At 32.8% G+C, this 14,898-nt stretch overlaps 1 protein-coding gene across 1 annotated transcript in view; it reads right to left on the minus strand.

The window, feature by feature from the left end:
• Positions 1–266: 266 nt before the first annotated feature.
• The window catches only part of CFHR5 (complement factor H related 5), a 28,746-nt gene continuing 14,114 nt past the window's right edge, over positions 267–14,898 (minus strand). The window contains exons 4-10 of the mRNA XM_003893359.5: positions 14,341–14,517; positions 12,673–12,855; positions 12,371–12,550; positions 10,309–10,485; positions 6,231–6,413; positions 4,044–4,226; positions 267–518 (exon numbers count right to left, since the gene is read on the minus strand). Coding sequence (XP_003893408.2) covers positions 298–518; positions 4,044–4,226; positions 6,231–6,413; positions 10,309–10,485; positions 12,371–12,550; positions 12,673–12,855; positions 14,341–14,517 — 1,304 coding nt within the window. The 3' untranslated portion in view covers positions 267–297. The remainder of the gene's footprint in view (positions 519–4,043; positions 4,227–6,230; positions 6,414–10,308; positions 10,486–12,370; positions 12,551–12,672; positions 12,856–14,340; positions 14,518–14,898) is intronic.

Raw genomic sequence — 14,898 nt, forward strand, 5'->3', positions numbered from 1 at the left:
CCGTCACCAGATGTAGCCCCTCAATCTTGGACTGCCCAGCTTTTAGATTTATGAAACAAATAAACTATTGGTTAGAAGTTACCCAGTCTGTGATATTCTGTTATAACAATGTAAAATGGACTAAGACCCCCTCTTATTAAGTGAAGCATTGTTCTCTCAGCTTACAAATTTCAGAAACTCTGAAAATCCGGAGTTGTAAATAAAACTGAGTTAAACAACACCTGAAAGAATGAAAGCAGTAACTACAGAATTGGCTACATAATGGCTACTTTTAGCATAGATGTATGTTTTAAGAATTTATTCAGGAAAATTAAGCTCGCTTCTTTCACATATGGGATATTCAAATTTCCCTTCTTGACAGATTGCTCGAAATGATGGTGATGATATCTTCGCTTTATATAGGAATTTACACTGAAATTCAACAGTATCCCCTGTTTTTACATAAAGTTTTTCATTGTTTCTCCATCTTAACTGTATGTTATTTTTGTTCATGTTTTCTTCAGATATCACACATGGATCTGAAAGAAGAAATGGTACAATAAAATAAATAAATAATAATGCATCTTTACTTTTCATAGAATAGTGAAATTGCATTTAAGAGTATTGTGGAATTAAAATGATGAAAAATATTAATATTTATTTAAAAATAATATTGATTGAGTTATTCTTGGTGTTGTTCTTAGCACTGTGTATGGGCTACATATGAGGAAATGAATGCTAAGAGATTTTCTCAAGGCCACACAGTTTAGTCAGTGTTTTGAGCCAGAATATGGATCCTGCCAGTATGAGTTCAGAGCCTGAGCTCTTAATTGCTATACTTTACTAAAAATTCTACCAGCATGAATGTTGTTTGTTTAGATATCCCTTTTTATTATGTAACTATCTGTGAATCTTAACTTTTGTGAAACTTTGATTTCTGTAGGAAAAACAGTGTTATCTTCTTCCCTGACCACAGATATCACTCATTCTTTCTTAAAATCAGTATTTTATATATATTTATATATATCTTATATAAATATATAATATATAATATAATTTGTATATATAACACATACCATTATATGTATGTTAATTGTAATATATGTTTGTTAATTTTATGCATATAATGTTACATACAATTTATATCTAATGTAATGTAATCAATTTATATCTAATGTATAAATATATATTTGTATATTATATAGTAAATATAATATATATAACATATATGAATACATATATTATGTGTATTATGTGTATAGGTGTATTCACATATGTTAAAAATATATGTAATATGTAATATATATTTCTATTATGTATACACACATGTATATGTAATTATACACTTTTATGTATATTAGAGTGCTTAACTCCCCACATCCTTGCCAAATCTTTATGTTATATATTTTTTTCTTTTTGCCAATTTCCTAGTTGAATGTTGCCACTTCATTGAAATTTTATGTTGGTGTAGACAAACATTTTTTCATGTTTGCCGTATGTTTTTCATTTTCTGTTTATGTACCCTACATATTTTTTATATTGAATTTTGATTGATTTGTAAATATTCTTATGTGTTAAGCACCTGAGAATATTCCCCATAAATTGAGAAATTCTGAAGTTATCTTTAACCCCTCTTTCATTTGGTTCCTGTTTTTTACCTACTAATCGAGACCCTAATCTATCTCTGCCAGGGCCTTAAATAATTTCCCCATATTGCATGTTTTCTTGGTATAAAATAACCACATGTTCTTAGTCAACTGATAATTTTAAAATACTACATTTGGCCGGGCGCAGTGGCTCACGCCTGTAATCCCAGCACTTTGGGAGGCCAAGGTGGATGGATCACGAGGTCAAGAGTTCGAGATCAGCCTGGCGAATATGGCGAAACCCTGTCTCTACTAAGAATACAAGAATTAGCCGAGCATGGTGGCATGTGCCTGTAATCCCAACTACTCAGGAGGCTGAGGCAGGAGAATCACTTGAACCCGGGAGGTGGAGGTGGCAGTGGGCTAAGATCATGTCACTGCACTCCAGCCTGTGTGACAGAGCAAGACTTTGTCTTGAAAAAAATAAAAATACAAAAAGATACTATGTCAAGAAACTGCTATTAAAAATATGTAATGGCTCCCTACTTCATTAAATACCTACAAACCATCCAAAGAAATTTATGTCTGGTTTTGGAAAAAATTATTTTTTTAATGGAGTTTCGCTCTTGTTGCCCAGGCTGGAGTGCAATGGCGCAATCTCAGCTCACTGCAACCTCCGCCTCCAGGGTTCAAGAGATTCTCCTGCCTCATCCTCCCAAGTAGTTGAGATTACAGGCATAAGCCAGCCATGCCCAGTTAATTTTGTATTTTTAGTAGAGATGGAGTTTCTCCGTGTTGGTCAGGCTAGTCTCAAACTCCTGACCTCAGGTGATTCCTCCCGCCTTGGCCTCCCAAAGTGCTGGGATTACAGGCGTGAACCACCACGCCTGGCTGGAAAAAATTATTTCTTCAGAGCTGTCTAATCTTAATCTCCTATCTCGTAGGAAATAAAATTATTTTACGTTTCATATTTAGATCATGTTTCCTTGAATTGTCTAGATACCTTTGATGGGTTTTGTTGCTTGTTTGTTTTTGTAATTGTGTGTTTGTTATTGCTCAAAATACTGTTTCTTTTTGCTAGAAGGACCTTCCCACAAACTCTGATTGTCAACATGGTACACACTTTTTAGGCTACAAAGTTTGTTCTTGCTTTTCTTTTGGAAATTTATTTTATGATCACTGGCCATGATAATTTCTGCCTATTTTAAATTATTGGACCATCTAAAACTTTGCTGCACTTAAAATATTAGATAATGGCATTTTTGTCTATCCATCAATCCCTCCAACTTAAACCCTGGAAGTTACCTTTGAAACCTAGTTTTTCTACATTCTATCAAAATTGTTCAGATGATACTTCTGCCTTATACTAACTCAACATTTTCTGAGTTCAGTTCCCACACAATTTTAATGATATCCTGGGAGAGGGGACTCACGTAGAGTAGTGGTTTGAAGCACTGTATAGGCCATAGTGGCATTGGGGTAATTTGTTATGACAGAAGGTGGAAGAAAGAGACATCATCAGAAGGATGAATTTTCAAGACTATAAGAAACATCTGGTCTAGCCCCGTGAATCGAGGCACTGGGCAATAGTGAGAACTGTTGCAGGAACAGATCCTTATTATCATGATGTCTCTTTTGGACACCAGAAAACAGAGGGGTTTATGGAAATTACAGTTTTCTTCCGCTTATTCTAGAGTAAACTGACGTTCATGCTTTTCCCATAATTGGTGTTATTAATTCGCCCATATTCTTTGTATCTTGTCGCTTTTAGTTTGTCATGACCAATAAAAGAATCTCCTTTTAAACCCCAAAAGTGAATCTCCAAGTTTTCATAAGGAGTCTACTATGTTAATTTTTTTAATGCCACAAAGTGCACATGAATTTGTGGAAACTTAACATGTATATTGACATTATTTTGTAGTAGAAAAAAATAGGGTGAAAAGAAGGGATAGTGAAGATTTGGAAAGTGGCTCAATAACTCTTCCAGATTTTCTATCTGTCCTGCCAGAAATTCTGGCAACATGCAAGTAAAAAGCCATGTCAGTATTAGTCAACTGGATGTTCTACTAGGGAAAGCTTTCAGGTTTACAAGTAGGACCTTATACAATATTAAATGACAGCTTTCCTAGACCAACGTTTTTCAAATGGTCTCTGTGAGAAGTTCTCAGGTAGATGCTTATAACATGAAGATATTTAATGGTATGAGAATAGGCCCCATCAATAGCTTTGGTCTCTATTTATAGAATTTCATAATGCACCTTATCACACATAGGTCTTTAAAATTTTATTTATAGTGTTTAAAAAAATTTTTCTCACTTTGCCTAAAGCAAATTTTTCAAATGTTTCTTTGTATGTATTTACATTTGACAAGAAAGATTTTGACTGAATGAAACTTAAGGGTTATTCTATGAAGTAAGTCCATAAAAACTACATTATGAATATTAAATCTCAGATTCTGAGAGAATATGAAGAACTCACCTAGGCATCTTGGTGGTTCTGACCACTGTTTGTTTCTGCATGTTACAGTTGCAGAGCCCTGGAGTTCATAGAAGGACTGGCAACGGTACGTCACTGTTGACCATGGAGGATACACTGATAACGGGAATGAGGTGATATCTCCATTGTTTATAGATGGAGGGGGCCCACAATATGCTGTAGACTCTGGAAAATAGCATTTATTTGTTGAGAGACAGTCAGTATGTTAGTTTAAACAAAGTAATATCATAAAGCACCATGTATCATATCTTTAATATAAGGTGTCTGGAAATTCAAATAATTAATTACAGTATTTCTGTTATAAAGTCTGATTCAAAACGTATCATAGCTCCTTTCATGTTAAAGTGAAACTCATATAAAATATTGGGAATAGCTTTTATTTAAGGCAAGAGAGACAGGTGAGTAAACTTCTGGTCTAGGTTCCTCTTCCACCCCTTAATAGTCAATTGTTATTTAATGAGGAAAGGTAACAGTAAACAACTTTCTTACCATTTCTAGTCTCAGGGTAATTATTACTTTATGCAAATAGCACATACCAACTAGTATATGATCATAAACTTGTAGTTTTACTGAAAATGAATTGCAGACATACTCTTCTGCATTTACTTTTTTGATATCACATAATATTGTAGGCATCTTTCCTTATCCATAAATGTTTCAATTTCATGCTAATGAAGAGATTTGGGGGAAAACTAAAAAAAAAACAACTTCATGCTAAGATTGGTTGGAATACATTCCATTGTACTGACTGGTCTCCCTTTATATATCACCAAGAACATAAATATGAAATCACTAAGTAATCCTGTTCCAAATAACTTGTACCTCCTCTTGTTTCGTTGAGTTACTGTCCCTGCTTTCTCAGATTGACTTCTTCATGAGGACACTAGATTCTTTAGCCTTTAAACTAGTAAAAGACCCTTCTTCATGAATTATCTCCTTTCTTCTGTAACATCAATTTCTCCCTCTCCACTTAACCATTCACCAACCTACAAACATGCTGAAAATGTCACAATTCAATAAGGTAAAATTTCACTTTATCCATATCTTCTATCTGGCAACTGCCTCATTTCTCTATCCCCTTTTGAATACATTTACTTGTTTCTCATCCTCCACGATCTTACTTTATCACCCCACATTCTTTCTTGAACACAGTGCAATTATTTACTCACTCCCTATGGAAATACCTCTAGGCAAAATTACCAATGGTTTTTATTTAGTTAAATAGATTGTTCAATTATCAGACATCTTGTCCAGCGCTAAGCACTCCTTGATGTAGCTGATGTACTGTCAGGTAATATTTTGAAATACGTGTTTTTGAAATGCAGCCATGTAGCACTTAATGACAAGAAGATATTCTGAGAAATGTGTCATTAGGCTCTTTTTTCCTTGTGTGAGCATCATGGAGTGAGCCTACACAAACCTAGATAATGTAGTCTACTACACACCTAGGCTATGTGGTGTAACCTATTGCTCCTGTTGTCCCCAAACCCCTGGCTGCAGACCAGTACCCTCTGTGGCCTCTTAGGAAGTGGGCTGCACAACAGGAAGTGAGTGGTGGGCGAATGAGCACTACTGCCAGAACTCTACCTCCTGTCAGATCAGCCAGGGCACTAGATTCTCATGGGATCTTGAACCCTATTGTGAACTGCACACGCAAGGGATATAGGTTGCATGCTCTTTATGAGAATCTAATGCCTGATGATCTGAGGTGGAGCAGTTTCATCCTGAAAACATCCCCTAACCTCCTCAGTCCATGGAAAAATTGTCTTCCACAGAACAGGTCCCTGATACCAAAAGGGTTGGGCATCACTGTCCTAGGCCACAAACCTGTACAGCATGCTACTGTACTGAATACTATAGAGCCATTGTGACATGATGGTAAATATTTGCATATCTAAACATATTTAAACATAGAAAAGGTACAGTAAAAATATGTTAGAAAAGATTTTTAAGAAGATGTAGAAATTTCAAACTTGTTTCTTCTATGAACACTGTTGAAGATAACGCATAGAGAAACTTTTTAAATGACAGAATTGGTTACTTAGCAATTTAAGGCTTTAGGGTACAGTGCAATAGATTAGTCATAAGTTCTTTTTTCTTTCTTTAGATAAAGCAAAGGGGAATAATAACCTCTTTTTAAGTGAAATTACTTAGAAATAAACTACTAACCAACACAGTGTGGTAATGATTGCCATCGTCCATTTTTACATACAATTTCTTTTGCTTCTGGAAGTAGATAGTTTTCTTTACAGAGAACAGCTACTTTTTCTCCATCCTGATAATTCACTGTGGTTGTCATATTCTGAGCATTAGGTATCTGAGGTGGCGGTGGGCAGAATTGTTCCTTTTGTCCTACAAAATATTGGAATTAAATTATATGATTAATAAAAGTTAAGAAAAAAGCTCAACAGGGTAGTGTTTCAGGATAATGGAACATTCAATGACACACACACACACACACACACTATGTCTCCCTATCACTTTCTCTTTCTCTCTCCCTATATATAAATGTTATAATAACAAATATTTTTTGTGTCACTATAGTTTACAGTTTAAAAAGTGATTGTTTTTGTTATAACCATTAGTTTAAAATTTTTCAGATGCTCTCTTGCATCTCCTGTTCATTATTCCTGTCAATTCTCTTGTATGATTTACAAATAAATTTCTGTAATTTTTTTCTAACTAACCCATGTGATTCAAAAAGTTATGTACATCTAATTTAAACAATTTAGAACTAAAAATAAAAATGACGATAATCAGAAATAACTATGACTTCCCCTAATAACTGAACCCTACATCTCAATATAGGATTTCCATGACTTGCATTTTCTTGTAAACATGAGAATGACTGGTAATGAACATAACTGGAATGCCTCCGTTGGACTAGGAATTAAATTCTTTTTTGGTTGTTTGGCTTATCTTAGGGAAAAGTTTTAAATGGTCAACTTGGATGCCAAAGCATTGTCTAAACCTCCTGACCTGGGCTCATGCCCTTACAGTGGTCTCCTTCATCTCTTCATCTCATGTTTTTCCAGAGTAGTGGCTACTGTCTACTGGCACTTCCCTTCAAAATTATTATATTGAAAGTGATAGATATCATTTTTTCCTTGCTATACTATTTTCATTTAAAAATCAAGATGGAAGAATGCATATCTACTCTTTCTTGGTTTAGCTGGATTAAAAAATATGATAATTATATACAACAGATCTTTAATAAATTATTTGAACAGAACCTGAGGTCAGTATAAAATAAGCCAAAACATACATATTGTCTAAACTAGAAATTTTTATTGGATTTTTCCTTATTTTTTCAAGCTCAGAAAGGCAAAATAGTGCAAATCTAAACAGACACTGTTCCTGTGGAAATCTAGATAGATGTCTGGGACTGGGGTCCACTGATGCGTATTTTATATTTTATATGACTTGTCCTACTGATTTACTGGTTTAAGAAAAGCGTGAACTTAAAGTACTTAATTCCAGATGCATCTTATTCTAATCAACCATTAACAAGACCAGTCTTTTGTGATCGGTCTTATTTCAGTAATTAACTGCAAAAGAAGATAAAATTAGCCTGATATTATTATTGTTAGAAAACATTTTTGATTAGCAAAGTTTGGTCATGAGCTGGAAGAAAGTCTATGAGGAGCACATGAAAAGAGGATATCAGACACATTTGATTGATAGATGGGTAAGTTTTTCAATATTATTTATTCTTTAGAAGCTCTTCTACTTAGATGTCTTATTACCTCTTTGTTTAGGTATTTTGTAAACATTTTGGAAACTAAACATTTTCATTGTTTATGAATTTCTGTTTGGTGGTTTAAGTATTTTTGTTTAAATACATAGTCACAAAGATGAATACTTATTAAGTATCATCAAGACTCTTTTGAGTGAGCATCAAGGCCTGTACTGCCAATCTAGGGACTCAGCAGTTACCTGCTATCAGTCTCCTAGATGTCCCAGTGCCAGAAAACAGGGAAGCTGAAGGTGTCTGTAATCTCGAATGTACAAATAATAATGAAAATTTCATCAACAAAGTCCGAACTAAGTGACTTAGATGTTCAAATATCACACAAATACTATTGTTTTTATATTTTAGGTAAAAGAACATTACACATAATGATCTCAGTTGTCTAACTTACTTTCTTTATAGAGTTGGACATTCTCTTTAGAAATTTCTGCCTAGTGTACACACAGTCTATTTGAAACAGCACTGATATAAAAATCTGGAAACAAGCTCCAGTCTTGATTTTGACCAAATAACTTATTGAAGCCATGTATTTCTGATTCATAAAATGAGAAATTTTATTATCTTTCTCAAGAACAAGCAACGTGTGTAACAAATATTTGCCACCTAATAACGTTCTTACCTAATCTCCAGACTACTATCTACCAGCTCTTCTCAAAACTTTAAAAAAGGCTTCTTCCTTATTATGATACTTATGCCTCACAGTATTTTCCTTCTCTTTATGCTTGTAATTTATTTATGTAAAAAATTTGAACTCATATTATTATTCCCTGTATTTCAGTTTTCATCTACTCTTTGGTTGTAGAAATGTTTGTGTATGCACACCATTCTTGATTAGAGTCATCTCATTTAGACAGCTCTGCTTGTTAATCTTTTCAAAACATTAGTTTCATGGCTTGGATTAGTTGGAAATACAAGATTCTATTTCATTTTCTTCTGCTTTTACTTTTATTATCTCCTTTTCCTCCTAATATCTGAATTCATTTTTCCCCCTAGCTTTTTAGGATATACATATATACATATATAAAAGTATACATATATAAAGTGTATATATATATATAAAAGTATACATATATAAAAGTATATATATATATATACTTTCATAGTGGCATTCATAGCCTTAAACTTATCTACTTTGGAAAAAGTATATATGTATACTTTTAGAATGCAACATCATTCTAAATTTTGGTTATGTTGCACCTCATAGGTTTTATTATGTGTCCTTATAATTACAACATAGTTCTTAGTATTTTAAACATTACATTGCTAGGTTATTTGGAAGTAAATTATTTCCCTACCCAAAATGAAGGGTAAGGAAGTGGATAACTTTTTATCCACTTTTAATATTATTTGTTTGTGGTTATAAAAAGTGATCTATAGGGCTTTAATATTTGAAGTTGTCAGAATTATTTGTGGGCTGAATGGCCAATTTAAGTAAACATTTCACAGACACATAAAAGGCTTCAAACTTCTTTCCACTATCAGAATATTTCTCTTCCTCAAATAGAAAAAAATATATAATAAAATCAAATATTTTATAAACATAAAAATTTTCCAGTTGCTTTAAACAGATTGTAGTTATCATTTTGAAATCCTTATGTGTTTAACAATATATTCCAGTATTTTTCCTCACAATTTCTAATGACCTCACACCTTTTGTTATAAATTAGTATTTTATCTCATTAATGTATATTTTATATGATTTCTTTCAAATTATGATCTTGTGTGTAAACTCCTATCCTTCCTGTGGTTGAAAATTTCTTTATTTTGGAATCATTAGTCAATTATATTGGTATACAGAATAATTGGTTGCCAGTTACTTTCACTAAGCACTTTGAAGAGATTACCCTATTTTCTTTGGCTTTTTATATTGCTGATGAGAAGTCTGCAGTCTATCTTCTGTCTTTTATTGTCATTCCTTTTTAAGCACTTTGTTTTCTCTAATTCTGGTTTATTTTAATTTAATATGGGTGCCCCATTTTATAATTACTTGTAATTTATAATCCTATTGCTCAAATTAAATGATTTGAATATAAGCCTTCGAGGAATGTGGGACTTATTCTTAGGGAAATAATTTATTACTCAAATATATTTTCTTTCTCAGCCTACTTTTTACTCAGCCTACTGTCTGGTCCAGAATTGGCAATATCTGTTAGTTTTGTTTCACAGTTCATAATTGGGGTTTTAATTGTTTCTTAAAGTCATTGAAGATTAAGTTTTGTTCTTTTTTTACAGTTCTTTATTTCTTTTTTTCTTTCAAGGTTTTGTGAGACTGTAATAGAGTAAAAACAGCTTTACTCGCTCATCTTTACCAGAAAGACAAGGCTTTTAAAGAATAACATTTGTCTGGAAAGAGTATTATAACTAGTTTCTAACTTTACTATTAGCTTAGAAATTGTATGCCACAAAAAAATATTTAATTTAAAAACATTCTAATTTCAAAATAATTTTTTTGTAAAGAAGGAACAGCATCAACAAAATGTTTTAAACAAATCTTACCTGTGCAGTCTAGTTCAGGATTCCATTTCCCGTTTATGCAGACTGAGTACCTGTATCCAGGGATGTCTAAACATCTGTAACGTATTCTAGCATTATGATTAAATTCATTCCCAGATGACCTGAATAACGTTTTTATATTAACTCCTGATATTTTGCACCTCTTAAGTTGGTGTGTTGCTGTAAAAAATAACATTAAATAGAAACTAAACAATTATGTCAATAAAATATCTGAAATATTAATAGCATAATTATGTTTGATGCTTTTAAGCAACATCACAAAAATTATTCTTGATCTCATTGCATAAAATGGGCAATGCTGTTGAAAAAAGAAAAAATGAAACAAAAAAATGTATCCCATCTTTGAATGACAGGAAAGGAGGTCAGAAAGTTTTCTGAGAAATGAAAGTGCAAGATGGGTTTTCCTGGTGGGAGTTTTGACTGAAGGATAGTTCTTAGGAAGCTACAAATGAATTGTTAAAGGCTCTGAAAATGTACGCATGTATGATTGTTTTGCACTAAACTGTGTTAAATATCTTCAAAACATTTAAATAATAAAAAGAGGCAATACATGGGTAAGTCTGTAGGAAGCAAAGCATCAGTAAGAGATAAATCTAGATCCCCCTTGAGGTTCAATGACTCTCACATTTCAAAAGTTCAGCAAAACCTCTGACTCAGTAAGTCAGAGTATTCTCAGGGGAAGAACTCACCAATAATAACATGACTGAGCTTCAGAACATACATTCCTAATAAGCCTACTTGTCTAAGTAGTTCTCATTGTTAAGTTTCTTTCCCATTTCCCATAAACATGTAGATAGTTATGGAGCCTTTTCCTTAGTGTGTAAAAGTTTGGGATAATGAGACATGGAGTGTGCTCTGCTACTTCTATGCTTATAGGTGTTTCTCTGCAATGGTTTCTATTTTTAATTTATCCCATATGGGGCTAGAGGTTGATGTTTGCATAAAAGTTGATGACCATGAAGATATATGATCTACATCTTCCCATAACAGAGTTCTGGCTCCTGGTGGTGGAAAACATTCCCTCACAATAGGTCATCATGGATGGCCATTGACCAGGTATTTGCCTGGGACAATGGGTAGCAACACCTACTGTAATTTTTCCCAGCAATGGGTGGGCCAATTGATAATCCAAAAGTTCACGAGATGGAGAGAGAGGCGGTTCTGTTTCAGTTTCTGTAAGGAGAACAGCAGCAGAAAGTCTGCATGTCTTTAAAGTTCAAAATTAGAGGCTTTAATGTATTGAGTTTGCTAGAGATAGAACAAAAGAGGCCAGGATCTGAGGGTGTCAGGAAGAAAACCTGCAAATATTTAAGTGTCAAGGCTGTAAGTCCTGAGGCTGCAAGGTAAGAGTAGAGCACACAGGCTGATAGACTACTACTACGTACTACTTACTACTTCTGTGGAGGAAACTGACAAACTGACCAGAAAATTAAGAATAGAAATAAGAGAATTATGGGGACAGAAGGAGCAAGGATCATGCCTAATTCCTGGGTCCTAGTCCCCTACTCTTCTTCTATGGAGGGACTCCAAACACTCTGGAATTTAATAGAACTCAAGCTACACTGTTATTTTTTAGGTTGTTCTATCTGGAACATGCTGAGGTAAAGACTGAGTTAGAGCAATGAAATAAAATATATTAAATTGCCATCATTTGTAGAAATACAATATCCAAATTAAATATTAGAATTAATACAGAAATTCAACAAGGTTACTGGAAACAAAATTAATGTATGCAATTAAATCACATTCTTACATATAGGAAGTATAATTATTCAAGCATATAAGTAAATAAAAGTTTCCATTCATCATACCAGAAAAATCCCATATAAACTGGTGAAGAAATCTGTGCAGTAATAACAAGAAATTCATAAAACCATATGGCAAAGTTTAATGTAAGACCTGAATAAATGGATTGACATATTTTACTTGTGAAAGGAAGAGTCAGTATCAATAAAGTTGTAATTCTAGCCAGATTTAAACACTTTATACAATCCCAATCGAAATTATAAATAATCAAATATGAAGTTTAGCAATGTTTTCTCACCAACACACATAGGAAGCTCTGTCCATAGTCCATCAATGCAGGTAATCTCGTTATTTCCAATCATTGTATATTCATTTCTGCAATTCACCTCCACTGAAACTCCATGTTGATAGGGAGGGACAGACTGCTGAACATAACCATACTGAAGTTCAGGTATATATCCACATGTTTTCACTTGCTCTAAGAAAATGTAATAAAATGAGTGCTTACTCTGAAAATATTTTAAATATATTTACATGTGTATTTATATGTAAGTGCAAAGTAATAGTAACTGTTCTGTTTAAATGTTAATATTTATTTACCAACGCAAGTGGGTAAAGTTGTCCATTTTCCATCCACACATTGTATTTTCTTAGGTCCTTTTATTATAAAATTACGATTGCAATAATATTCTACTACTTCATTGTGTCCATATTCCTCTTTTCTTATCTCCTTAACTTCACCATTGGAGAGCTGAGGAGGTGGACCACACGACTGTACTCGTTCTATTATAAAGAAACCATAAATAATGCTTAAATGGTCTTATAAGTATAGCAAAATGTGGAGCTACTATGTTTTTGACTTAGAAATTAATTATCTTTATATTGCACTTCTATTTTTGGGGACATGTGTTTTTTACAGTGTACATAGTGTATTGACTTCTTTCATTTCCTCAAATATTGACACTTTTCATGATGAACAATTTTGAGCAAATGAAAGGAGAAAGAATGCATAATGAACACTTATAAACTGATTATCTAGATATAAAAATGTTACACTTTGCCCTATTTATTTATTTTTTGTGAAGTAATTGAAAGTAAATGACAGTGAGATTTTAGTCCTAAATTCTTCAGAATGCTATCTCATAAAGACATTTGCCTACATATACAAAATATCTTATTACATTTCACCAAATTAATAATATTTTCTTAGTACAATTTTATATCCTCTCTGTATTTAAACATCCTGATTGTCCATCTTTACCAATATTTTGTTGGCTGTTTATTATAATCAGGATATTAAGCTGTACTCTTGAAGATTTTTAAGTAGGTCAATAATCTGAATGCTACATAAAAGTAAATAGTTATCTAATATATGATATAATATACATATGCAATGTATAATTATAAGTTTTATTAATATCTAGAAATACTTTGACATGGTTTGGCTGTGTCCTTACCCAAATCTCATCTTGAATTGTAACTCCCACAATTCCTACATGTTGTGGGAAGAACCTAGTGGGAGGTAATTGAATTATGGGAGCAGGTCTTTCCCGTGCTATTCTCATGATAGTGAATAAGTCTCACGAGATCTGATGGTTTTATAAAGGGAGGTTTCCCTGCACAGGTTCTATTCTCTTGTCTGCCATTATTCGAGATTTGCCTTTCACCTTCTGCCATGATTGTGAGGTGTCTCCAGCCACGTGAAACTGTGAGATCATTAAAACTCTTTCTTTTGTAAATTGCCCAGTCTTGGGTATGTCTTTATCAGCATTGTGAAAATGGACTAATACATACCTGAAATAATGTGATGAGCCATTTTTGATAAAAATAGTGCCATCTGAAGCAGGTACAAATCATCATTGTTTTCTAATGAATAATTCATATATGCAGTGACTTGATTATTTTCTTAATTACTTAATAAAATATAATGTTGTTCATACAATATTTTTAAAATGTATAAATTTTTTATTGAGCTAGATGGAAAAATCTTAACACATCTCAATTCCAGCTACTATATTTTGACCCATAAAATCCTACTATGTATTTTCAAACACAGAAGTAGAATTACTCCTTGATTAAGGACACCTAAATAATGGATGCAACTTAATTACTACAGAACTGCACCCTTTCTCCTTTCTAAATAAAATACTACCTTTGCATTTTACCACTTTGTCAGATTATAGATGTAATATAAGCTCCAATAAAAATATATAGGCATTATTACAAAAATCAAATTCTTGTTTCATCACTTCTAAAATAAATACTGACCTTTACATGTCGGAAAGTTGGGTGACCACCCAAATTGGTAACATTGAACTGAATCTGGTCCAACTCTTTTAAGATTTTTTCTGCAGGAGAATTTCAACACATCTCCAACTTTGTAGCTTTCTTTTTCTGGCTTAGCATCTACATTTGCTTCTAAAATTGGAACATGACATTCTTCTTCTAAAAATAAAATTAAATGAACATACATTGAATTTTCATTGCAGAAACAAATTTAATGTGTGCTATATGAAAATAAGATGCAAGGGGCTTCATATACAGAGGAGTATAAAATATATTCTTGCCTTTGAGAAAACATATAAAGTAATTATTTATATCCAACGACTATATCTAAGACCCCTCAGGCAAATTGGGAAATTGCAGCAAGGTAACATTTTCTAGGAGAATCTCTTCAGGATTGTAATAAGAAAGTCTGTGAAGTTACTAATACAGTAAATTATTTCATTTGTTTAATTAGGAATATGAGTTTTAATTTTGTTGTTTAATAAATAAGTTTAATAACATTATTTGTTTATAATACAGAATATGAAGGTTTTTTCACAC

This window comes from Papio anubis, chromosome 1, assembly GCF_008728515.1.
Source record: "Papio anubis isolate 15944 chromosome 1, Panubis1.0, whole genome shotgun sequence".
NCBI classification, from domain to species: Eukaryota; Metazoa; Chordata; class Mammalia; order Primates; family Cercopithecidae; genus Papio; species Papio anubis.